The 25,573-nt window shown below is 35.2% G+C and overlaps 1 protein-coding gene and 1 long non-coding RNA gene across 4 annotated transcripts in view; one reads left to right on the top strand and one right to left on the bottom strand.

The window, feature by feature from the left end:
- The first annotated feature begins 10,467 nt into the window (after positions 1-10,467).
- The window catches only part of cue (Low-density lipoprotein receptor repeat domain-containing protein cueball), a 35,693-nt gene continuing 20,587 nt past the window's right edge, over positions 10,468-25,573 (top strand). For 2 of the 3 annotated variants that reach the window (XM_074090797.1, XM_074090798.1), the window contains exon 1: positions 10,468-10,677. In XM_074090797.1, the coding sequence (XP_073946898.1) occupies positions 10,614-10,677 (64 nt within the window). In that variant the 5' untranslated portion in view covers positions 10,468-10,613. The remainder of the gene's footprint in view (positions 10,678-25,573) is intronic. The other variant, XM_074090796.1, reaches the window with a different exon arrangement.
- LOC141430000 (uncharacterized) lies at positions 22,785-23,787 on the bottom strand. Its single transcript, XR_012451592.1, has 3 exons — positions 23,642-23,787; positions 23,247-23,342; positions 22,785-22,955 (listed from the first exon to the last, which is right to left on the bottom strand). It is a non-coding gene; the product is annotated as an uncharacterized lncRNA (long non-coding RNA).

Raw genomic sequence — 25,573 nt, 5'->3', positions numbered from 1 at the left:
GGCGTTTGTGTAAGATTCAATGTTAAATTCATTGTTCCGTTTGTTTGATTTGATATTAGACGGAGTAGTCGCGTAATGACGCTTTGGGTATTACAAAAATTTTCGGATGGAAATCGATTCTCCCCTTCATTCAAAATCCCACTAATATTATTTTGTAAATTATGTTTGTTTGTTACCTCTTCACGTCTAAACTGCTCAAACATCTTAAATGAAAGTCAGTATACATACAGATAGTTTGAGTCCCGAGAAATATCATAAAAAAAAAATATCATGGGACACTTGACACCAATTGACCTAGTCCCAAACCAAGTAAAGCTATGTACTAGGACATAAGTATGATAGCTTTTATCTCGGAAAATTACATTATTCCTCAGGATAGCGATTAACGAATTCTACGTGGACCGAGTCGCGGGGAACAGCTAGCCCGTACTATAATAATAATATTATAAATACGAAAGTGTGTGTGTTTGTGTGTATATTTGTCCGTCTTTCACGTCGAAACGGAGCGACGCATCGACTTGATTTTTGGCATAGAGATAGTTTATGGGCCACAGAGTGACATAGACTACTTTTTATCCCGGAAAAATGCACAGTTCCCGAGGGAACAGCGCGCGAGAACCAAATTCCACTTGGGCGAAGCCGCGGGCAAAAACTAGTAATTTATAAAAATGAGATGCCGTTCAAAAAATATTAACTCAATTATTGACTTTGACTTTGAACTTAATTACCGCATTATTATCAAAGTTCTATATACTTACATAAATTTTCAAGTCAATCTGACTTACGGTAGTGCGAAATTCACTTGCAACATTTGAAACTGACAACTTACAGACGAACAATGCAGGTTAGATAAAAGCTATATTAAATAAAATATGTTAGATAAATGATATATTAAAACAGCAAAATATTCTTGGATTCCGACATCAACAGAACTAAGCCGGACCCCTGCATGTTTACTAAACTTGCAAAGCGGGGTTGTGGAAAAATATCGTATATTTTGTGGATTGCAGGAAATATTTTACGAGATATTTCTATGTGAGCTTGCGTCTGCAGATGCGCGTCGGCAAATGTGACATCATGTAAGCTATTTTGTAGAAATGCTAGCTGTGTCCACAACACAGGCCTAGGATATTCTATTTTGTGTACTGATAGCAAAATGGACGTCAATTCAATGGTGTCCAGTGTTGCCTACTTAAAGACTTAATCACTAATCTACAAGAGATCAGTGTGTCTGTTTCTTTCAAGCCGCACTTTTAAGGGTAACCCTGTATTGTCCCATGATGGGACAACTCAATGGGACTAGTGGGACAGACGGGTATGTTTTGAGTTCCACGATACAGGCTCTGCCTAGTGTGGGTGTCGCCGAATTAATGTTAATGTTCAAAATTGTTTCTGGTGTTTGGTAATAAATAATTTTTACTTAAGGTATCCCGTCTTAGGCTTCTAGGTTGGCAACGCATCTGCAATACCCCTGGTGTTGCAGATGTTATGGGCGGTGGTGATCTCTTACCATCAGGAGACCCACTTGCTCGTTTTCCATCCAGTTGAATAAAAAAATACTTTACTTTACTTTAAAAAAAAACAGTTGCTTTAGTTCATTGATATGGACCTCCGAAATGTACTCTTAGGTAACGCCAGATTCAATAAATCACTAATCTAGTTTAATAACTAGATTTTTAATTTAATAGAGGAAAACGAGCATGCGTGTCACCTGATGGGAAGCAATCATCGCCGCCCATAGACATCTACATAACGAGTGGTATACAATACTCTTTGGTGTACGGTGGGGAGGGGGACATACTCAAAAAAGATCCTGTAGTCATATTACCCGTGTGGTGTCGGATTAAGAATAACATCCCTCCATTTCTTCCGTGGGTGTCGTAAGAGCCGACTGAGGATATAGGTTAAGGTATACCGTAGGCGACACGCAGCAACCTACCTTGTACACTACTTGTACCTACCGTTGTTGTCAAACTTAAAACTTAAAATTGCTAAAAGTGGCTCCGAAGCGGTAACGTTTCGTGTGCTCTGCCTACCCCATTTGGGAATACGGCGTGCGTGCGTGCGTGCGTGTGTGTGTGTGGGTGTGTGTCATAATAATGTAATTTTTTGGTGTCAACTTTAAAAGGTGTCTTCTGTAGCTCGTAAAATGGACTTACGTAGACATACGTAGCTAGTACATAAATATTCCAGATTAATCAAGAACACCTAGTATATTTTAAATTTAGTGTACCTACCCAATATAATCTTCCAAGGTACTACGTAAGACTTCACCCAGCACATTTAACCTGCACTGTTTAATTTACTTATACGCGGCGGACGATGACCTTTCGATGGGATTACTTACACTGCATACCAGAATGATCTAATTATAATTTTAGGGTTCCGTACCCAAAGGGTAAAAACGGAAACCCTATTGCTAAGACTTCGCTGTCCGTCCGTCCGTCTGTCACCAGGCTGTATCTCATGAACCGTAATAGTTAGACAGTTGAAATTTTCACAGATTATAATAATAATAATAATATTTATTTATCTTTTGATAAAAATACAATGAATACAAACTTATGGGCTACACTTATTAAAATAGACAAGTAACACACATTACCCTAAACTAGGAAAATTGATTCCTGTGTTTCCGGTGTATATATATAATATACATGTAGAACGGCTTATTAATTAAACTTATATCTTATCACGTGCAAAATAGAGAAGGGAAGTAATTTTAGCATTAAGGCGTTCTAAACAATTATTAATTATCAACTAACAAATAAACACTATATTATGTATAACTATGACCGCTATAACAACAAATACTAAAAACGGAATAAAATAATTATTTAAGGGGGGCTCCCATACAACAAACGCGATTTTTTTGCCGTTCTTTGCTAATGTCTAATGAATGTTGTAAAGATGGTACCGAATACCCTTCGTGCGCGAGTCCGACTCGCATTTAGCCGGGTTTTTTTTTTTAAACCCCGTTTCACCCATTCAGGGGGCAAATTTTATAAAAGGTTATGCTTATGTTTCCTTATCTCTAATTTTTAGCTTACAATTTTTTTTTATGCTTCTAGCTTCAAAAATGACGAACTTGGAAGGAACTCGAAGGAAGGAAAAAATCGAAAAATCCTTTCTTACTCCTTATTTTACGCCTTAAACACAAGTGATAACAATCATAAGCTAAGGCTGGGCGTTGATGACTCAATTTATTTAACAACTATACATAATATTAGCATCAAACACATGAAATTAAAAAGAGGTCTAAAATAACTAACCTATACTTGGTTTGGGTAACTAAATCTAAACAAAACAATGTCAAATGGTGTCTTAAATGTTGAATTTTCCCCAATAAACTATCTAAACGTTTACATTTCTGTATTGAAATACACTAGTCTAGTTTGTATTACAATGATAGATAAGTAAAATGTTTAAAATCCTTGAAAGTACCAAATCTTACAGCTGAAGTTTGTTTACAATTAAATTCCTATCCAAACCAAGTATAATACCTATACCTTAACTAAATATACATGTTACTATACAAACAGTCGGAAAACCCCCGACTTTGTCACTTCAAAGTTCAATATCTCAAAACGGCTTAACCGATTTTGATGAAACATGTCTAAGAACCATCGCTAGAAAATCTGTTTTCAAATAAAAAAACCGGTGCCACAGACAGACACACACAAGGACACACAGACACACATAGCGGTCAAACTTATACACCCCTGTTTTTGCGTCGGGAGTTAAAAACTTATAACACCCCTCTTTTTGCGTCGCGGGTTAAAAAATAAAAATTATAATAAAAAGAACACCCCGTCTAAAAGCTAAGTATATAGATTGTTGCCCGCAGATTCGTCTGCAACGGCCACGTAACGGATATAAGATACGTCTAGGCTTATGCACCTGATTTCGATTCAAGGAAGCGCCCGCAAAATTCCCGGATTTATCCAACAACTTTGTCTTCTGTATACGATTGAGACACGTGATGTTTACGTTGAATGTTTGAAGAACATTCTGTGTTTGTTCTGGCTAATGATCTTTGAAGTTTTTAGGGTTTTGTAGTCAAAATGCCAAAAATATAACCCTTTTAGTATTAAAAAAGGATTGTTGCTTTTTTGCTGACTGTACTTTTTGTCGACTGTACTTGCATTGTCACTTACCACCAATTTAATGTGTACCAAATTCCAAGTTAATCCGATAACAGTATCTTATCGCTTAAGCTGTGTAAGTATACGGTAAGGTGTATTCTCTGGTGAAACCCATTTTTAACCCCCGACGCAAAAAGAGGGTATAAGTTTGACCGCTATGTGTGTCTGTCTGTCTGTCTGTGGCACCGTATATTTTATATCAATCCAATTTATGTAAACAAACCGATTTCATCAAAATTCTTGTATAAACTCCCACTGGATCGAATCAATAACACATTTATCTATAATTCATGTCTTTTAACTAGACATCTAATCACTTTTTTCACCAAAATTCACTTGATTTCAATATTTAATTATCATTTGAATAATCTTCGTCAAAATCTGACATTATTTCTTGAATGAAACATGTGTGAAACATGTGTATAATCTGTAGTAGCATAGACTAGCGTAGAGATGGTGGAAAATTTGACATTTCAAAAATCGATTAATGCTCGATTGAATTTAAGCGATTTTTATTTACTTACCTTAAAATTAAAAATAGCTACTGCTTTTATAATTGAATAAACAGTCTTTGAAATTAAATCAAGTATTGTATGTAATAAAATAGACAAAAATACTTTGATCTATTCAATTAATAAAATAATCGATTTACTGAACAGATTAATTATTTTGCACTAGGTTCTAGGTTTTCACATCACTAAAATGTCTGTGGTTGGGTTAATGGCGTCTATGTTTACACTTTTTATAAATTGGATTGAAATAACGTATAGCTCTTAAACGGCTGGACCCATATGAATTCGGTTTTTTTTATTTGAAATCAGGTTTTCTAGCGATGGGTTTTATCAAAATCGGTTCAGCCGTTTTAGAGATAGTGAAAAACTGACAAAGTCTATTGCAGCCCCGGGACCTCCACAAGGAAGCGGGCACTAGGAAATAGAGATTCATCCATAAAAAAAAATCGACGAGTCAGCCATTTTCCCGTTTTTATATTACAAAGTATTTTTGCCTTAGGGGCCTCTACTTCTTCGTTATACCTCAACTTATCCAGACCTCTAAATCCAGCCCAGCCTTTACGTCATTTCATTTCTGCAATAGAATTTAACTTAGTGGGCACAAAAAGCCACTAATATCCCACTATACCACTAATATCCCACATATAATATAATAAATGCGAAAGTTTGTAAGTCTGTTTGTTTGTTTGTTACTTTATTACGTCTAAACCGCTGAACCGATTTAAATGAAATTCGGTATACAGCTAGTTTGAGTCCCGGGGAAGGACATAGGATAGTTTTTATCCCGGAATATTTCATAGTTCCAGCGGGATAGTAAAAACCGAATTCTACGCGGACGGAGTCGCGGGTAACGGCTAGTTATAAATAAAAAGTTTTTAAGTCTGTTTGTTTGCATGTTTGCTTGTTACTTCATCACGTCATAACCGCTGAACCGATTTAAATGAAATTCGGCATACAGCTAGTTTGAGTCCCGCGGAAGGACATAGGATAGTTTTTATCCCGGAAAATGCATAGTTCCTGCGGGATAGCGATAACCGAATTCTACGCAGACGGAGTCGCGGGTAACGGCTAGTAGGTATAAGTAATATAAACGTATTTAGTGAAATAACTTTCAGCTCTTAGCTTTAACAAAAGACTTCATACAAAGTGGTCCATGGTTTTAGGGTTCCGTACCCAAAGGGTACAAACGGGACCCTATTACTAAGACTTCTATCTGTCCGTCTGTCACCAGGCTGTATCTCATGAACCGTGACAGTTAGACAGTTGAAATTTCACAGATTATGTATACCTAACTGTGGCCGCTATAACAAAAAAATGCTAAAAATAGAATAAAATAAATATTTAAGGGGGGCTCCCATACGACAAATGTGATTTTTTTGCCGTTCTTTTTGCTAATGTCTAATATTGTATAGATAGGTAATGGTACAAAACCCTTTTTTAGGGTTCCAGAGCCAAAATGGCAGAAACGGAACCCTTATAGTTTCGCCATGTCTGTCTGTCTGTCCGTCCGCGGCTTTTCTCACGGACTATCAACGCTAGAAAGCTGTAATTTTGCACGGATATATATGTAAACTATGCGGACAAAATGGTACAATAAAAAAATAAAAAACAATTTTTTTTTGGGTAACTCCCATAGACGTAAAGTGGGGGTGTTGTTTTTTCTCATCCAACCCTATATTGATAGGTCTTTTAAAACCATAAGGGGTTTGCTAAGACGATTTTTCGATTCAGTGATTTGTTTGCGAAATATTCAACTTTAAAGTGCAAATTTTCATTAAAATCGAGCGCCCCCCCCCCCTCTAAAATCTAAACCGGTGGGTGGAAAAATTTGAAAAAATTCAGGATAGTAGTAAGTATATCAAAGTATACAAGGAAAATAATAGCAGCTAAGATTGTTTGAGAATTATTAGTATTAGTAGTTTAAGAGCCTAAGCTATAAAATATACCTAAACTTGGAAGATTCAGTACACCATACAAAATCCTTAGAAAAATATTACTTAATTTTTTAGTAATGGCTACGGAACCCTATTTCGGGCGTGTCCGACACGCTCTTGGCCGGTTTTTTTTTCTCCATCTAATCAGATATTTTTGAGCCTCATGACGGTTTATATACACCATTCCATTCATTATCAATTTTATAAATGTTTAGAAGAGACTGACACTGCCATCTAGCGTCAAGCGGGCGTACTGAGTTAAACTTCACGGAGCGTTGTTTTTCATTTTCAACTATTTGTACCGGTTTAGCAATCACGCACGTTACACTCAAGTTACAAGAGACATATAATAGATGGCGCCAAAACAAAGTAATTAGTTCTAGGACAGTCGATTGCAAAAATAAGTAAGTATCTATTCAAACCACTCACCAAAATATCAGCAGGGCTACTACGAAACTCGAAACTTGAAGTTCGTGTCGTGCGGTGTCTCTGACACTTATACCATTTAATACGAGAGCGAGAGGGACGGTACGATACGAACTTCGAGTTTTGAGTTTCGTAGTAGCCCTGCAGGTATTACGGCAAGGTGCCTATTTGATATTTCGTAACAGCTACAGAACCTTATCTTGGGCCTGTCCGACATGATCTTAGCCACTCTTTTCTAATTATTAACATACTATAATACAGGAACCGGTTTCAGCACAAGGTTTCAGAGATTATTTCCACACAAGATTGCATTTAACTTGATTGAAACAATTACAAAAGTAACCTTTTATAATTAATTAATTAGGTGATTCACACAATACGTAGTATTCTTTTTATAATTATTTGTATTATTTTTTACTAACTTCTTTCTACAATATTTTACTTAAAGTGCGACTATGATTTTTTTTTTTACTTTCAAGCTCGTAAACTTTGTTTTTATGATGGATACTACTTAGGCGACATAAAATTACTTTTTTTGCACTAGAGTAATAAATTAATATCAAAAGCTTTTAATTAACTTGCAATGTACGGGTCAAATCTTGCAAGTTTTTATTTTTTTAGACGATTACAATAAAAGCTTGGAGATTAATATAACTTTCTTCATTATTCTTAGCGATAATCTCCAGTTTTCTTACCCCTTTGTTTGAAATAGGTATAAATTACATGGCATTTTATCAGATTTTTATTGTTTTCATCAATATATAAAATTTAACGTTTTTCAACCAAAATTATTATCACCCGACGCCTGATTCATCCTACAAGTCAGTTTACCTACAGGACTTCTTTATAAAAACAAATTCCTACTATCTTACTTTATGAGAACTTGTCAAATTGATGCAATGAATGTAGGGTGACCATGCTGCTAAGTTGATAACGTTTTGTAACTTTTTGTCTTTCATCAATTGTAAAAATGACCTAATTAAAGAAATATTATACCACAATATATTAATTAGTTGAGTAATCTGCACTGAATTTAATTTTTTTCCAGGTAGGTAGTAAAAATCACTCTCTCTCAGTCACACTTAGTAATGATAGCTTATTTCACATTCATGTTCGGAAAAAAAAACTAGCATTAAAGTTACTTACAATACGACCAAATGTATACATATGAGTTCCAGACAGGAACTTATATACAGCGTGTTTTTGAATTCAACCTTGAAATTAAAAATTTATTACCTTTAGACATAAATTAGATTATATATTAATAAAAAATAAAATCAGTAGAATGTAAGGCTCTTAAGCGACAGATCGCTTCCGGTCACGATGTGGTTACTTCCTGCGCCTGAGTCGTTTACTTCCTTTTCCCACTACAAATTATCTGAAACAAAATCTGTTACAATAAATCTTGAAAGTTTGAATTATATTATGTTCCTAATTTCCAGGATTTAATTATGGCAGTATTAAGGTAGGTATAAGTAAATGAGATAAAATATTTACCCAACATTTTCGTAAATTTTTATGTTACAGTTGTGGCACAAAAAAAAGGTCAAGTGCGAATAGGACTCAGAAACCACGTTTCCGTACAAATTTGTAGATTTCTACTAATATTCAGGGTTAGCAGAGAGAAGCAGGGGGTTACCTATTGTTTGCCCGAAAGTTATAATTCCATTTGCCCTAAGTTCATATGCCGGAAACTTCATTTGGCCGAATATTTCGTTTACTAGAAAATTTATTTGATATATTCTTATTTTCCCGAAAATTAGATGTCACAATGATACGAATGCAATACGTATTGTTTTCCATATTATAAAGTGCAATAATATTATTTAATAGAATATTCAAACGCCATACTACATAGTGTTTATTTTGATTATGATTGATTAAAATTGCTTTTTTCTATTACTAATCTATCTATTATCTTTATTATTCGGGCTACTATAAAAAAAATACCTAACATCGAAGGCTAAGGTGGGAGCTACGCTCCGCTTCGCTCCCGCCTTAGCCTTCGGAACCTAACCTATCCGAGTCGCTTCTGCTCCGAACCGTCTTGCTCGCTCGCTTCGCTCGCTCACACAAATCAAATGTCGCAATTCTTACCAAACGTAATCTTTGTGATTAAAATTTACCTAATTCAAAGGCTTGTTTGACGTATGGGATTTATTAGTATATAGTGTCGATACTCACCATTTACATGGATGGCAAATGATATTATGGCATGTGATACTTATGGCTTACAAAGATTATGAAAAATGAAATTACTGAAATTAATATTATGGGACAACATCGTGAGGAAACCTGCACAAATCTGCGAAGCAATTCAATGGTGTGTGTGAAGTTCCCAATCCGTACTGGGCCCGCGTGGGAACTATGGCCCAAGCCCTCTTGTTCTGAGAGGAGGCCTGTGCCCAGCAGTGGGACGTATATAGGCTGGGATGATGAATATTATGGGAAACAAAGATTTTGTCATTTGATTAATATGGTAAATAATGAATGAGTAGTGAAAATGAATTTATAAGAAACAATATTATGACGGTTGAATATTATAGCACATGAAATTCGGGCAAGTAAAGGTATACCGAGTAAGACAGCCGGTGAAATTACTGGCACTTAAGGTATCTTAGGCGTCTAGGTTGGCAACGCATTTGCAATCCCCCTGGTGTTGCAGGTGTCTTTGGGCGGTGGTGATCTCTTACCATCTGGAGACCCACTTGCTTGTTTGCCATCCGGTCGAATAAAAAAAAAAGATTTTAATAATTTTCTTAATGTTTGTTCTGAAAAAACTGCCTTCACATCAAGTCCTAAGTTATAACCATTGATTGAGCTTCACCACCGCTCTGCAGCAATTATATATGTACGGACTTTAAAAAAAAAATCTCTTCTAGAGACTACCTAGTCTGGAAACCTGCGCTGGTAATGCCTAGCCCACACTGATATTTGGATGGAACCCATTGCCTAACCTAGCAGTAAGTTTAGCTTACTTAATAGTTAACTTTCGATGTGTTTTAGTTGTACTTATTTTTCGTATTTTTTTAGTTGGTATTAAGTTAAGTTTAGGCAAAAAGATCATTACAATTATTCTAAAAAAACCCTGTACATAGTCAAAACAATTCTTAAAAATCCCAGTGTCAATAGATGACGTTGGTTAACGCTCACGTGTCAGAATGTATAATTTTATGGAAGTAATTTGACAACAAGTCACACTCAATACCGGTATAGCAACTATGACTGCTGAGCTGACGCTGAATATCAATTAATCATTTTTTTTATGAATTAAACTAATTAAGTACATAAAATTAACACCTGTTAACTAGCATATCGCCGAATCCGAAATCGTGAAATATCCGCAGCACGACCTCCCACGCTGAGATTACTCGCGATAACAGCAAGCCGCATGCGTCGAAACTATCTTCAATGAACCTATTGTCGTATTCTCTAGCCTCGGTGCAACCGGTGACCGCGTTTTATTTAGTTTCGGACGAGCACGCAGACGGCGCGGACGTGCGCGCCCTCTATCTCACATTGTGCTGAAACTCGCACTTTTAATACCCAGTCTAATGTGTTTTTGAATCAATCTGTACCAAAATTTATGAGACAAAATGTGCAAAACGAAGTGTTGCCTCGCCATCCTAGCCCTTTGCATCAACTTTGCCAATTCATGGGGTGAGTATCTAACTAAATCAGCTGATGGTGTTAGGCTTAGACACGTGCGTTTTTCTACTATTATATAACGATTGAAGGTTATTATTGAACTAAAATGTGTAAGGGTAGACGGGCGGTATCGTTCTCCATTCAGTTAATTGTGGTATTTGATAAAATAACATTAATAGGATGGCAATTTATTTGGCGCCACGACACCATTGCCGGGGTACAGCGAGTCACGTAGGCCACTTCGAGCGGGCTCTTACAACCCGGCCGAGTTAGAACGTCACTGTTTCGGAAGATACGTTGATATAAATAAGACCATTGCAAATTGGTAGCGTATCGTTCCTGCAATGTGGAAAACTGGAAAAGCGACAGAGAATATCAGCGTTATCTGAAAGGGCATGTAAACAGCGTAAGCGTTTCAAAGGGAGATCTATAATTTGTTAATGTTGATGTAACGTCAATAAACACGACTATCTCGGTGCTAATGTGCTACATATTTTCAGTTCTCTATGTACCGAGAAACGTAACCGTGAATTTTTCAAGGTCTCAACATTGTCTGAGAAAATGTGACTAAGTATTTTGTTGTCGTATCTTGTTGTAATTCTTGTTTGCCGAATCTTTGGGAATTGCCGTGTAGGCGGTGCTACTTTCGGCAATACTTATGTAATGAGAAAATTCTTGATAACTTGTTATAAGTATTTTGGGTACATACAGTCTCAGTAAATACCAACCGACGTGATCACGTGAAGTAGCTATAGACGCCCTGCGCGTTGATGTGCTTGCTGTCCTTTGGCATCGTTAAGAAAAGATGTAATAAGAAACATGCTGTATGTGCAACAATCGCCTCTTTCTAACATGGTTAATTTCTGTATCTATCTGCGTATCTTGAATATAATATATATCACATGCAATAACTGTTGTCTTTTCATTGTTAAAAATGAAAGTCTAAGTACATAATAGGAACATTTTAATAGTGATTTTATTACATTCATATTTTTTGATGTGAAACGACCCGACTTTATTTAACCTTGGTGACTCTAAAATATTAAAACATTAATCACAAAACAAACCTAAATTTACAATTTATACGTATATAAGTAAACATATAAAATTGAAAAGTTGCAATCTGGCTTTTGTGTTTTTTTTTGATAAGTAAATATAAAAACATCTTGTCAAGTGTTTATTTTTCATTCAAAGTATACCTTTTTATTTTAAACATATCATGATACTGAAAAGAAAGTTTTAGAAAAGTTAATGAAATATGGTTAAAACATCACTACCTACTAATTAAACGGTAAATCATGATTTGAACAAATATCAATTGCGACAGAATCGAGCATTACGAGGTAATATAACATAAAAAGATAAATGAGTACGTTGGGATTCTATAACATAAATCAATCAACATACCATCTCTGTTTTATGATATGAACTACATTTTCAATTAATAAATTCCTTAGATAACAAAATAAACTGTCAGTGTTGTCAATGTCATACTGATTTTGAATAATAAGTGGCCTTATTTTTACTAACGAGCTTAAATCAAAATCAATTTACTATCGTTACTTACAAGGAAAATAATTATTTATTCTCTTATTTTCCCATCGCACCAACCAACAATTTCTTAGTGAATACGAAAGGCGGAAAGTCCTCACAAATCTGAAAAGATGTGCGCCCTAGTTTAAAATAAAGGAAGGTATGAAGGAATTGTTTCTTTTGACACTTTAATACTTGAGCGAACTCACCAGTTCACAGTGCTTACAACAAAATGACAATGATACATAAGTCCGGAAATAAGCGTAATATAGTTGGGGTACCTAGATCCAATTCCGCAAATAATGCGGTATAGATAATGTAGGTATGGCTATTCATGTTTGTTTACACCTCCAGCTTCCGACTTGTAATTCTACATAAGTACATACTCTTCATGTTATAGTTATGGACTTTATAACAACAGTTTTTTAATACCTAACTCACGGTTGACTACATCAGACATGTTTGTTACGGGATGTTGATCGTGGTTACCTTTAGTAAGAATGAAATATGGAGTGCTACAAATATATAAAATAATCGGTGTACTGCCTTTTCGGCGAAATATGTTTCGCCAAATTTCACTTAGCAACCAATCTTTCGCCAAAGTTTCATTTGGCAAACAATTCGTTGGCATAACTTTACACCGCATTTTTCTTATTACGCAACAATTTTATATTGCAAAATTTTACTTCATTACACTTTTATGTGGCAAATAATTATGTAGCAAATGATTGGCTTAGGCGAATAACAAATTGTCAAATAACATTTGGCCAATTTTTATATTGCCAGGTTTTACTTTAAAATTAGTGCGAGCGAGCGAAGCGAGCGAGCAAGACGGCTCGGAGCAGAAGCGACTTGGATAGTTTAGGTTCAGAAGGCTAAGGCGGGAGCGAAGCGGAGCGTAGCTCCCGCCTTAGCCTTCGATGTTAGGTTTTTTTTTTATAGCAGCCAGATAACTGCCACTAGAAAGTAGGTTGTATGCCATTCAATATGTTGCTAAGTTAAGGTATGCCAATCAATACGTTTGACCAAAACTTAAACGACATCTTAAAAAAAACCCAGGTAATAATTTGAATAATAATAATTTATCAAATGTTGAGTTGGGAAATAACATTTCGCCTAAATAAAAATATGGGATAAATAGTTTGGGAGCTAATATTTTGCTAAATAATTTTCGCCGAATCATTAGTAAACCAAAATAATCATTAAATAAACATTATAATGTTATCGAAAATACAAACTGAGACATGGATGCACAGAAAAACCAGAAAAAGAGACCAGCATTGGGAATCGAAGTCCTCAGCAATCCATGCTGCGTGCTACCACTACCACCACCTGGTCCAGCAGTGGTGTAGGGTTTATAGCACGCAGCACGGATTGCTGAGGACCTGGGTTCGATTCCCAGTGCTGGTCTCTTTTTCTGGTTTTTCTGTGCATCCATGTCTCAGTTTGTATTTTCGATATGGTTTCACGGGATACCCGTAAAAGTAACAAATTTGGAGTTGAAATAAATAATACAAAGAGACTCCAAAAAAAACAATCATAATTAATGTTATTAATTTTGTAGTTTTCAAAAAAAGAAGTTCACAGATTTTAATAGGTACAAGTACATATAATGTGAAAATATTCATAAATAGTTCACATGGATTAAAAAGTTACAGCCATTTTCCTATATCGAAGAACAAACGGCCATAAAATCAAGGTCTATTTTATATTATATAAGTAGTGTCATTCACGATGACGCGTGCCGTGGTTTTTATTACAATGTCATTATGTCTAATTTTCACAAAATCACGCGTCTTTGTGGATGGCACTAGGTATATTATATTTTACGGTGATATTACGTTTATCTCAATGTGTAATAATATATCGACAGAAATCCTCCTTCCATTAAAGTATTAACTATTTTTTAATTATGTAAGATAACCTACTATACCAGGTCACTTCGTTTAATTTAAAATCATCTCGGATTATTCAACAAAAAGTAAGTAAAAGTAAGTTATATTATAATCTTAGGATGAAATATTGACTACAAAAACACTTGCTGAGAAAAAATCCTTTTTTGTGATATATTATTTAGTGCAGAAAATGTTTTTTTTTTTAATTTACAGTTCGTAACAAAAAAAAGTAATGTAAAGTTGGGTCTGCCTTATTATACGGAAACGGAACTACGTTTGTAATAATATATGTGAATGTGTCTCTCAAACGTAGGTACCTAGCTAGCCGAACTCAGACAAAAACATAGTATTTTATGTGTAACTTTGACAAAGGCCCCGGCATAAATAATGTAATAATTTACAGTAAAATAAAAGTTAACAGTATTAGCGAATTTATATTGAAACTTGCTAAGACTATTTGCTTGTTATTATATAATAAATAAATATAATAAAAATAAAATATCCTTATTTTTAAACAACTAAGTGGTCCATAGGGTATTAGTCAACAAAATAGAAAGTAACAAAATATTTTTGATAAAAAAAATCAAACCTAAGTAGGGTATCTAGATCGAAAAAATTTAAAAAGGTCGAGATTTCAAAGCTTTTGTCAGAATTTTGAGCTGGAACCTGCCGATCATCTAGCCCAGCCTTTGTCGCACTTACGACCATCAGTAACAATCTAGGACAAATTCGTAAGAAACTAGAGCATGGTCAGAGCCAAAATTTGAACATGTAAGGCATTTTATTAAATAATGAACGTTATGTACTTGTAACCATTTTAGCGAGGTAATGATTACGAAGCGTGACCGCACTTGAGGATCCGCGATAACTGCTGTTATAGTTGACTGGTAATTGATTGGTAATGATTAGACAACGGATTATTGCATTTGCATGTTTGCATATGCAAATGCATATAATTCTATTTTTATAGCGTTATTGCATATTTTGATACTTTTTCATTGACAGTCCTTATTTCAGTTGTTATACGCGTTAGGCGTGTTGTATTAAGCCGTTTTTACAGAGATTTTTTTATACAGTTCTTTCTCGCTCGCTGTATTAGTTTATCTATCCACGAAAATCTTATTTTTGGTGACATAAAGCAGCCTGTGAAAAAAAATACGCTGACTTTAATCTTGGATAAAAAATTACCCAGGCCAATTTACGACTGATGGCACAGTGATTTTCTGCAAGATTTGTGAAAAGCATCCTATATAAAAGTATCCATACCTTCATCAAAAAAATATCAAATAATATGTGAAAATAAACTTAAATTCTAATAATCACTGTTTTTATGATTGTGCATATTTGCATGCATATTTTGGCATTTTGATAGAGCATATAATCCGATGTCTAATAATGATGAATCGCCAGAGATCCGATTACTTTGATCCACAGTAATTAGGAAATCAAAAGACTTCTAAATTGGTTTTAAAGGCTTTTATTTAACTTCACATAAGCTAAATGTCCCAGGGCTCGACATGCTAATACCCAATAGTTGACACCCTACTCTCACCTCTATGTATACTATTTTTTATGACATAAAAATAAAGATGACAACTACTGGGTCAGTGACATGGGACGTTTACCTTATATCTAGTCCTTGCGGTAGCCAATTGAGCTGAAATTATGCATATGTAAGACTAGTGAAAATACAATAATCGGATACTAAAATAAATTCTGGCAGTCCGGCCAGTATCGTCTCCGCAAGGGAGAACTCTTCAATGGTTAATAGCATCTTCCTTCGGGATATAAAACAAAATGATTTCCGCACACAAATTGTCTTAAGTTAAGTAGCCGCCATAAGTACCTACATGTGGTCAGTGGCTATATTATATATGTCATAACACCTTTTTTTAGTTAGACATCTTAATATTAGTAGATAACTAGTCTATCTTGGTGGTAGGACCTTGTGCAAGGTCCGCCCAGATTGCTACCACCATCTTGCTCGCTAATCCTGCCGTGAAGCAGCAGTGCCTGCCCTGTTGTGTTTCGGCGTCGAGAGTAAGACAGCCGGTGAAATTACTGGCACTTGAGGTATCAGATCTTAGGCCTCTAGGTTGGCAACGCATCTGCAATCCCCCTGGTGTTGCAGGTGTCTATGAGCGGTGGTGATCTCTTACCATCAGGAGACACACTTGCTCGTTTGCCATCCAGCCGAATAAAAAAAAAACTTTATATGTAACTTGGACATTTGCCTTTTGCCAGATATATAGCTATAACAGGTTAGTTTATCTTTATGAATAAGAAAGGGGTGAATATTTTAAAAAGACTCGTGTTAACAAACTTGACCTCGAACTAAATGTTCGTTTAAATAATCATCGACAAGAGAAAGCTTACTGTCTCGCTATTATTTTTGCAATAATATTAAAATAATCTATATAAATCTTCTATATAAATAAAAATAATGAATCGTCAAATGTTTTGCTAAGCTTAAAACTCGGAAACGGATGTATCGATATAGCTAATTCTTTTTTTGTTGTGTTCGTTATTGTCAGGAGAAGGTTTTTATGGAAGAAAATTTAGAAAAACCGGCCAAGAGCGTGTCGGACACGCCCAAAATAGGGTTCCGTAGCCATTACGAAAAAATTAAGTAATATTTTTCTAAATCTTAGGGAATCTTCCAAGTTTAGGTATATTTTATACCTTATGCTGCTATTTACTCATAAACTACTAATAATTCTCAAGCAAACTTAGCCGTTATAGTTTTCCTTGAAAGTTTGATATACTTACTACCATCCTGATTTTTGATTTTAGAAGGGGGGGGGGACGATCGATTTTAATGAAAATTTTCACTTTAAAGTTTAATATTTCGCAAACATATCACTGAATCGAAAAATCGTCTTAGCAAACCCCTAATAGTTTTAAAAGACCAATCCAACCATACCCCACGCTACAGGGTTGGATGAGAAAAAAAATCACCCCCTTTACGTCTATGGAAGGTACCCTAAAATTTTTTTTTTATTTTTTTTTGTACCATTTTGTCGGCATAGTTTACATTATATATCCGTGCAAAATTACAGCTTTCTAGCATTGATAGTCCCTGAGCAATAATTATTAATAATAATAATTTTTGCAAGTCATATTATCACATTAAACAGTATAAAGTGAAGTTACGATTTTCGCAGGTCATAATTATTGTAAGTCATAAAATTGGTTAGTTTAAACATTCGATGTCCATATAGTATACCATTCCATATTAAAAGCAATAAAGTTTATAATAATAGTTGGTAAGGTCTTTTTTCGCAGGTCATAATGATTGATAGTCACCTGATAAGTTAGTCATAAAACTTTTAAATTTACTTTTAAATTCAATAAAAACACTCATAATAATTATAAGAATGCATTCAATTATTTATCAGAAAAATGAAATACATAATATTTTAACTACCGAATGTATACCTAACTGTAGTTGTATGCATAATAATGAAAGTTCATAATAAACATTTTTTATAGGAACATCGAGGATCAAAAATCATTTGTGAAGCAATATTATCCGGGCTGCTATAAAAAAAAAACCTAACATCGAACCCTTTTTTGGAAGCAATCAAGCTCTATCTCACATGATGCTAAGATCAGCTGAGGCAGCAGATGTAATTCACTGGTTCAATATCAACCCATTCACTCAGGCCAGCCCCAGGGAGCTGGGGACGTGCCGCCGGGTTTTAAGCCGGCGAAAATCCGGCACTATCTGGGCCCTCGGCCCTTCCTTCTCAGTCGTCCATAATTATTTTTTCACCTCAGCACCTCAAACAGGCAGGTTTTGCTATGAGAAATCAGTGAGCAAAATCGCATTTTGCTCACTCCGTGAGACAAAGTAACTTTTTAATTATTTTTTTTAAATGCTGAGTACAGTGTTGGGTCTACTCACTGAATTCCAAATATTTGAACTTTACTTTGATCTGTCATTTCACTTCAACTCGAAAAAAGCAAGAGATAGGATCAAATTTGTCGATTACAAACTTAAATTAAATTTTTGGTATTAAAAATATATCGAAATATTTCCAAAATGTAAATTTTCCCGATCTTTTAATATAGTATGCAACCTCGTTGCACGAAAGCCGCTTCTTTTGTTTTTTTTTTATAAAAGAATTCCGTATACTGCCTCTACAGTATAATTATTATTTGTTTAATTGAATGATTTTTTAACAAATCTATTTATGTTTATGTAATAGAAATCTTAATAAAAATCATATTTAAAGGTTTAATTGTTTCAACCTTTTCAATTACCCCGAGATGAGGCTTTTTGCAGTATTAAAAAATAAGTGTGACATAAGTACAAGAAGTTAAGATTGCATGTTATGAGTATGCGATTTGTATTGTAGCTACTGGACTCTTTTTATGGTTTTAAATGTAATTATTATATTTGATAATAATCGGATTCTATTTAAAAAAAATGTGTTTGTTTTTGTAAACAGGTAGGTATATGTGGTTTTAATTCTTATGTTACATTTAAATTATGTTCTCGCTGCTGAGGTGAAAAATTGTATGTGTCACACGAGACCAAAGTTTTTTTGCATCTCGTGTATTTAAATCCCTTGCTGATCTCAGGATTCTAACCTAGAATCACTCGCTAACGCTCGTGATTCAATTATAGAATCCTTCGCTTACTCGGGATTCAAAATCAACACTCGCAACAAAAAACAACTTTGCTCTCTTGTTGCACAAATAACTATTACCCGCTTTTTAGCGCTTCATATTAAAATTAAAACAAACTAAAACAAGTACACAACAGCAGGGACCTAGTGTCTTTGGCGTTTAAGGCGACTGAACTCAAAAAACCTATCACTCTGGCCTTGAGACCTAAATTTTACTTGTCTGCCTGCCATACTCGTACACGGCCACGTTTTACCCAGTTTATAATAAGAATGCAGTTGTTTGTGTAAATATAACAATTTGTAGATATCTGCAATATCTGTTTTTCTTTATTGCGCAGAAAGAGTACCAATTTAGCAATAAGTACGAGTAGACCTATTGCTACCACCATCTTACTCACTAATCCTGTCGTCAAGTAACAGTGCTTGCGCTGCTATGTTCAGGCATGGAGATAGATAGCCGGTGAAATTACTAGCACGTCTGGTGTGCTATCTTTACCGTGTAGGCTGGCAACTCATCGGCAATCCTCTGGTGCTGCGGATCTCCCTGAGTGATGGTGTTTACATTACTACTAACTGACACACTTGCTGATTTACACACAATTTCATAAAAAAGCAATAGTAAACCAGTTTTCTACAACTTTTTTTTTTAGAGCAAAGGCACGAAACCATGAGTCTTTTCAGTGTAGATTCCGCAGGGCATTGACCGAGCTCAGGTAGCCCGTTATAGAATTTATATTCCGCCAAAAAACGAATACACTGACCTATTTTTAAAGTTAGCCACTACTTGTTTATTCAACATTTTCATGCACCAAAATACGTACATGGAAATAACTGATCTGAACTGAACTACAAACTTTTATCTTGATACTCCGCTACCACACGTGCAAGATAGCTACGTATGTAGGTACGATACATATTTATACATACAAGTCCTCCACTTCCACATCCTTTCCTTATATACTATTATAAAGGGAAAAGTGAGTTTGTTTGTTTGTTTGTTTGTAACGCTTTCACGCCGTAACTACTGCACCGATTCCTATGAAATTTTGCATACGTCATACTAGAGGTCCAGAATAAATAATAGGATATTTTTTATCCCGAAAAAAATTGCCATTCCCAAGGGATGACCAAAAGTTTGTTTTTGTATTCTAACCGCGGAGCTGACTGAGCTGACTTAATAATGTGTAAAAAGCATGCTTGCTTGCTTGCTGCACCATTTCTTGCATAATCACATGCTAGCTTACACGATTGCTTCCACGCTTGCTTGCATGATTTAATGCATGCTTGCTTGCATGCTTGAATCACAGCTTGAATGCAGGCTTGAATGCATGCTTACTACTAGCACCATTTCTTGCAAAATTTAATGCTTGCTTGCATGCTTGAATGCATGCTCGAATGCATGCTTGCTTGCACTACTCCTTGCATAATTACATGCTTCCTTACATGCTCACTTGCATGCTTTCTTGCATGCTAGAATGCAGCTTTGAATGCATGTTTGCTTGCATGCTTGCTTACATGCTCACTTGCATGCTTGCTGGCTTGCTTGCTTGATTGCTTGCTTCTTTGAAATGTTAATGGTTAACGCGAGCGAAGCCGCGGGTAAAAGCTAGTAAGTTATAAGTCACACATATACTCAACCAACGCTGGAATCAGTCAATTAGTTATATATAAGTAGGTACAAGGTGCTCATTAAATAACCAAAAACCTGAAAGTAGTTTACACTATACTGTCTAGTTTAAAAGTTACGAATGCAGCGTTAATGTTTTAGCGAGATTGCATACTATTTACATAATTTAACCTCGTATGTCAGAAAAAAACCGCACTCGATTCTCATTTGTTTCAAAGAATAGAAATTCTACAGATTAAAATAAAAACAGAACGACAGCCTTAAATCTGGCACATATCTGTGTTTGACCATACCTACGAGAGGTTAAATTTCATTTTTTCTATATCAGCGAAGCTTATAACTGTCAAGTACAAATTATGAGTGTAGAGTTAGAAATTAAATAGAATTACAAGTTTTGCTAAGTCAGTAATTCTATTGCTTTTTCTAACTCCACACTCATAATTTTTAGATGACAGTTACGAATATTTTTAGAAATAATTAAGGTAAGTATTTGAAAATAAATGCAACAAACGGCCTTAAAATAAAAGAAGGCTGTTAAGGTGTCTGAAGTTTTCAGTTATTCAATTAACACCTAGTAATTAGGTATACAACGTTCCTGTTACGAGTATAACGCGTTGATTTTATGCTTGTCTGTCTCTTGCCCTGCACTTTACATTTTGACGTTTGTGGAATTGATGTATTAAAACGACTTGCCTAAACTTCACTCCATATAACATTATCTTCAGGCTCTCGTAATTGTATAACCGTGATGAATTGGTACAATAACTACAGAAAGCTGTAGTCAGCGGTAGCCTAGTGGTTTTACCATATGGCCTCTCAAGCAGTGGCTCGTGGGTTCGAGCCGAGCTCGCATCTCTTGAATTTTTAGGAACGCACATACGTGCAAAATTATTATAATGAACTTGCGAAGAAATTCAATTGTATTTGTGAAGTTCCCATTGTTAAATAGGAACTGGGACTACGTGAGAACTAGGTACGGCTCAAGCTCTCTCATTGTAAGAGTAGGCATGTCACATGGCACATGCCGCATGTGCCCTAGACGTATATAGGCCGAGACGAGATGGTGACAAAGCTTGTCGGGTCATTCCCGACTGTGAGCTATTCCTAACACTCTCTGATTAGTTCTTAATATGACAGTGGCAAACTAGTATATAATGAACGTCCTTAAAGGAGGAAACTCTATTTATTTGTATATATTTTTGTCTAATGTTATGTGGAATCAAATGAAGTCGCAATTTTATGTTTGACATTTTCACGCTTGTCAACACGTGCTTTTTTATTTTTAGTTCAAAATTATCATAACTAAAAGAGTAGGTATTGGTTCGGTTGAGTATGTCACGTAGACAAGATATCTTACATGTTTGGTTTCCAAAAATGTTAAATCTTATCACGCTAAATTTGTAACGTATTTTCTGCAGTGATTAAATTATCTAAAAGATAACGACAAGTATGAAATTAACTAGAATTTTCCCACTGATTGATGAATAATTAAACTTCGTAGTTCACAGCCCACGTTTTGGCATGTCGAACACAAAATTGATCTAACAGAATATTTTAGTTACCTAATGTCGACAGACAAGATCAAAGTGTTTCACGTTCTAACGCCCAATAGTTGACATCACCTGTACTGTAATGTGAATTGATTAAATAAGAGAGCAACAGACTACGATAAATAATATCAACAGAACACATCAACTGGGATGCAACAACTGGAACAGTGACCAGCACTGGGACATCTACCTTACATAGTAGGTTCTAAAATGATGTAATTAAATTTTAGTAATAAACAAGGTAGACGATGTACCTAATTTAAGATATTTTTCTCATGTTTTAAATAAGTTTTTGGTAAAAAAATATGGGCAATGACTCCGTGGAAGAATAAAAAGTAGGCTAGTTCTCTGTCCCACGGTTTAGCAAACGTTTACACCTCTAATCTCTCATTTCTTTCTAAACCTGTCATTTCGTGTGAATGAAAGTAAACGAGAGCCCAAACAGTATACCTAAATACATTATCTCTGGGCACGGCAGTACGTCCCCGCAAGCTGAGCGCAAATCAAACTGCCCTACCATCCTCTTCTGGAGGAATTTCGCCGTTTATTAACGCCTGTATTTTTACCGAACTTTTACTTCTAGATTTAGGACTGAATAAGAGTTTCTGAAGCAAAATCTCCGTTCCAACATGGTCATGAATCACATTGCCATTAAGTATATTATTTCTTTCAAAGTGCAAAGGCATCTTAAAACAATGCAGCTATGTAGGTGTATAAATAACAATATTACATTTCAACTTCGATTTCGCATCTTAGCAAAAACCTGATCTCACAATCAGACCATGTTTGTAAAAAACAAAATATGAGCCTGGCTTTATACAAAATAAAACACAGAACTTAGGGGCTCGAATCTTTTATCAGCAACTGACAAGTATCAGCAAAACAAACATCAAGTAAAATTACTGGAAGGAATGCAAATTAAATATCTGAATATAATATCTCGCTGAGGAATTTCGTCACGGGTGGGCTTCCAGTAAATAGGTACCTCAGCCCATGAAAGGAGTAGTTGTTTTGTTCGTCAATCATGTTTCATTTCCAAAGTCCAGAATGTCTGAAATCATTAAATGTTCTCTTCAACCATATACATTCAAATATTGTTATTTTTGATCGCTCAAGATATTTCTACTTATAAATGGCACACAAATGCAAAATACACATCAATGTAGAATTTATGAAATGTTCTCAAAAATGCAAAAAAGCTCTAGAAAGTTTCGACAAACTTTCAAGAGAATTTAAAGCAAGTTTTTTGTTCACTAAATTCAAGTTGGGAATTTTCCGTAAGTAAATGAAAAATAATGTTCTTGTTTACATAAAAGTGACCCGCGATTGATCCTTATCTTACCTGATGAAAGGTGTAGATGAGGCCAAAGGCGTATCTCACTGGTTCAGTAACAGCCTATTCACTATAGCCCTGAAGAGCCCGGGGTCGTATCTATATCTGGAAATACGGACGATGGGAAAGATATGTATTATAAATGTTATTATGAATTACATATTAATAATTCAAGCTGTGAAATAACTAATGAGGCATATACATATATCTAGTCAGCATTCGACATGTTTGGATAGTTTGCTAAATTTAAATTTCTAATAAAATAACTTTCTTTATGTACGTATAGATATTTTGCAACTTTAAAACTTGTCTTCGGTGTAATGTTAAACATAAATGAAATTTCGGTTACATACGAACATTACAATTAAATAAAAGCTTGTAACAAAAAACAACTTAGCATTTACCACTACGAAAATGCTCAATACTTGTCATATTTTTCAGTGGAAGAGAAATCACGTTGACATCACCTGCTATAAGATAGTGACATTTTTAAAAAACTAATATAGGTACAGTTCGTGACTAATTCATGATTTTTATCATTTCTTTTATATTGATTTATAACAGATACACGGTGTTATAATGACTAAGATACTTAAGTACTCACTGGCTTCTAGAAAGCGGCCGCTATCAAGTCGCATGATAGCAGCAATTGTCAGAGATCTAAGTTCGATCTCTGAACATTAAACTTGTCCTTTGGGTGGTGATGACGCTTGACCGTAAAAATCACTTTAATGATGATGAGGTGTCGCTTACTGAGATTAATGTTAAAGTAAACTTCAGTAGAAAAGTAACACCGCGTCACTGCTTAAGTGGCTAAATAAGAAACAAACAAGCTGAGATATGTGGTGCATAGGAGAAATTCGTGTCTGTGCCGTTGACCAACAGTGGTGTAGCGGTATAGCACGCGGTACGGAATACCGAGGACCTGGGTTCGATTCCCAGTGTTGGTCTTATTTTTCTGGTTTTTCTGTGCATCTATATTTCAGTTTGTATTTTCAAAGTAACACCGTTGCTAAATACTCAATTAGGTACAGAAAAGGTAAATTTACGTATAGGTTATGTTTACGAAATTGCCATAAATACAAGTGATCTTTAAGTTCATTATTATCTTTATTTTTCGTTAGATAAATTTAAATATACCATGGATAACCATAAATTTCTAGAATTGCCAAGAAAACAAGTGTTATTGTTATGTAACTCCGCATTATCATTATTTTTGTTTAGATAAACGTTATGGGACCAATGGAAGATTGTTTTTAAAACCATAAACTTGATGTTATGTTTACAGAAACCCCCTTAAGATAACCCATAGGATGGAATGTTACGTGACGTGATTCAAGTTCAAGGAGATAATTATAAAGTTCAGAACGATAACATCGAAATATTTAATTGGAGAGACATAGAGTTACTGATTGTAGCCACGTTTTCGAGAGTAGAGAAACGGCTTGTTTAAATTAAGTGGCTTAACATGGTTAGGATCCATCTCGGCCTATTATAAGTCCCACGGCTGGGCGTGGACTGCAGTTCCACGCGGGCCCTGTGCGTATTGGAAACTTCAGGTTTGTGCAGATTTCAACACGATGTTTTCCTTCGTCGTAAAGTTCTTTTGTAAATTTGTAATATAGGGTAGGGTTACCATATCTTAGGATTTGTCGTGAGATTTCAGGATTTTTAGAATTTCCCATAAAAGAAAGAAGTTTTTTTTTAGATCTTCTCTTATTTTTCTTATTAGATCGTCGCGGGACAAGGATTAGCAGTTATTTAAGTGTAGTATTTATGATAATATGTTTAATCGTCATTCTGAGAGGAGGCCGCGCCCTGCAGTGGCTGCAGTGGGACGTATAATAGGCTGAGATGATGATGATGATGATTGCGTTGGAGAAAAAAATCGGAAATAACGACAAGTCCTCAGGATTTTTGAAGAGAATTAGGCTTTTCTCAGGACTTTTACATTTTTCTTCTGACAGCCCTATCTGTAGAAAGGTACGTTTAGCAGTAATGAGATTATAGACGCGAGTTTTTTTTACTATTTTCTGATGCGATGTTTAGAATGAGGTTAAAAAGGGATAGTGAATGTGATCGCCAGAGCCCGTGCATTAGTCAATACGGCCTCAGATCTCTCTGTTAAGCGGAAACACCTTTTATGGATCTTCTTTCTTGTCAATGACAGTCCGATTGGAATTTTCTAGAACGCCGAGGCAGACGTTGATTTCATTGTTGAAAACAATTTGAATACAAAGCAATGCGAAGAGGCCGCGTTTAATTGTTCTTTCGTAATTGCCCCGTAAACCCAGTAGTAATGCGTAATAGTATTTAAATAATTAGGTGAACTACAG

Source organism: Choristoneura fumiferana, chromosome 8, assembly GCF_025370935.1.
Source record: "Choristoneura fumiferana chromosome 8, NRCan_CFum_1, whole genome shotgun sequence".
In the NCBI taxonomy this organism is placed as follows: Eukaryota; Metazoa; Arthropoda; class Insecta; order Lepidoptera; family Tortricidae; genus Choristoneura; species Choristoneura fumiferana.
The sequence above is the reverse complement of the archived record's forward strand: the minus strand, read 5'-3'. Positions and strand labels throughout refer to the sequence as shown.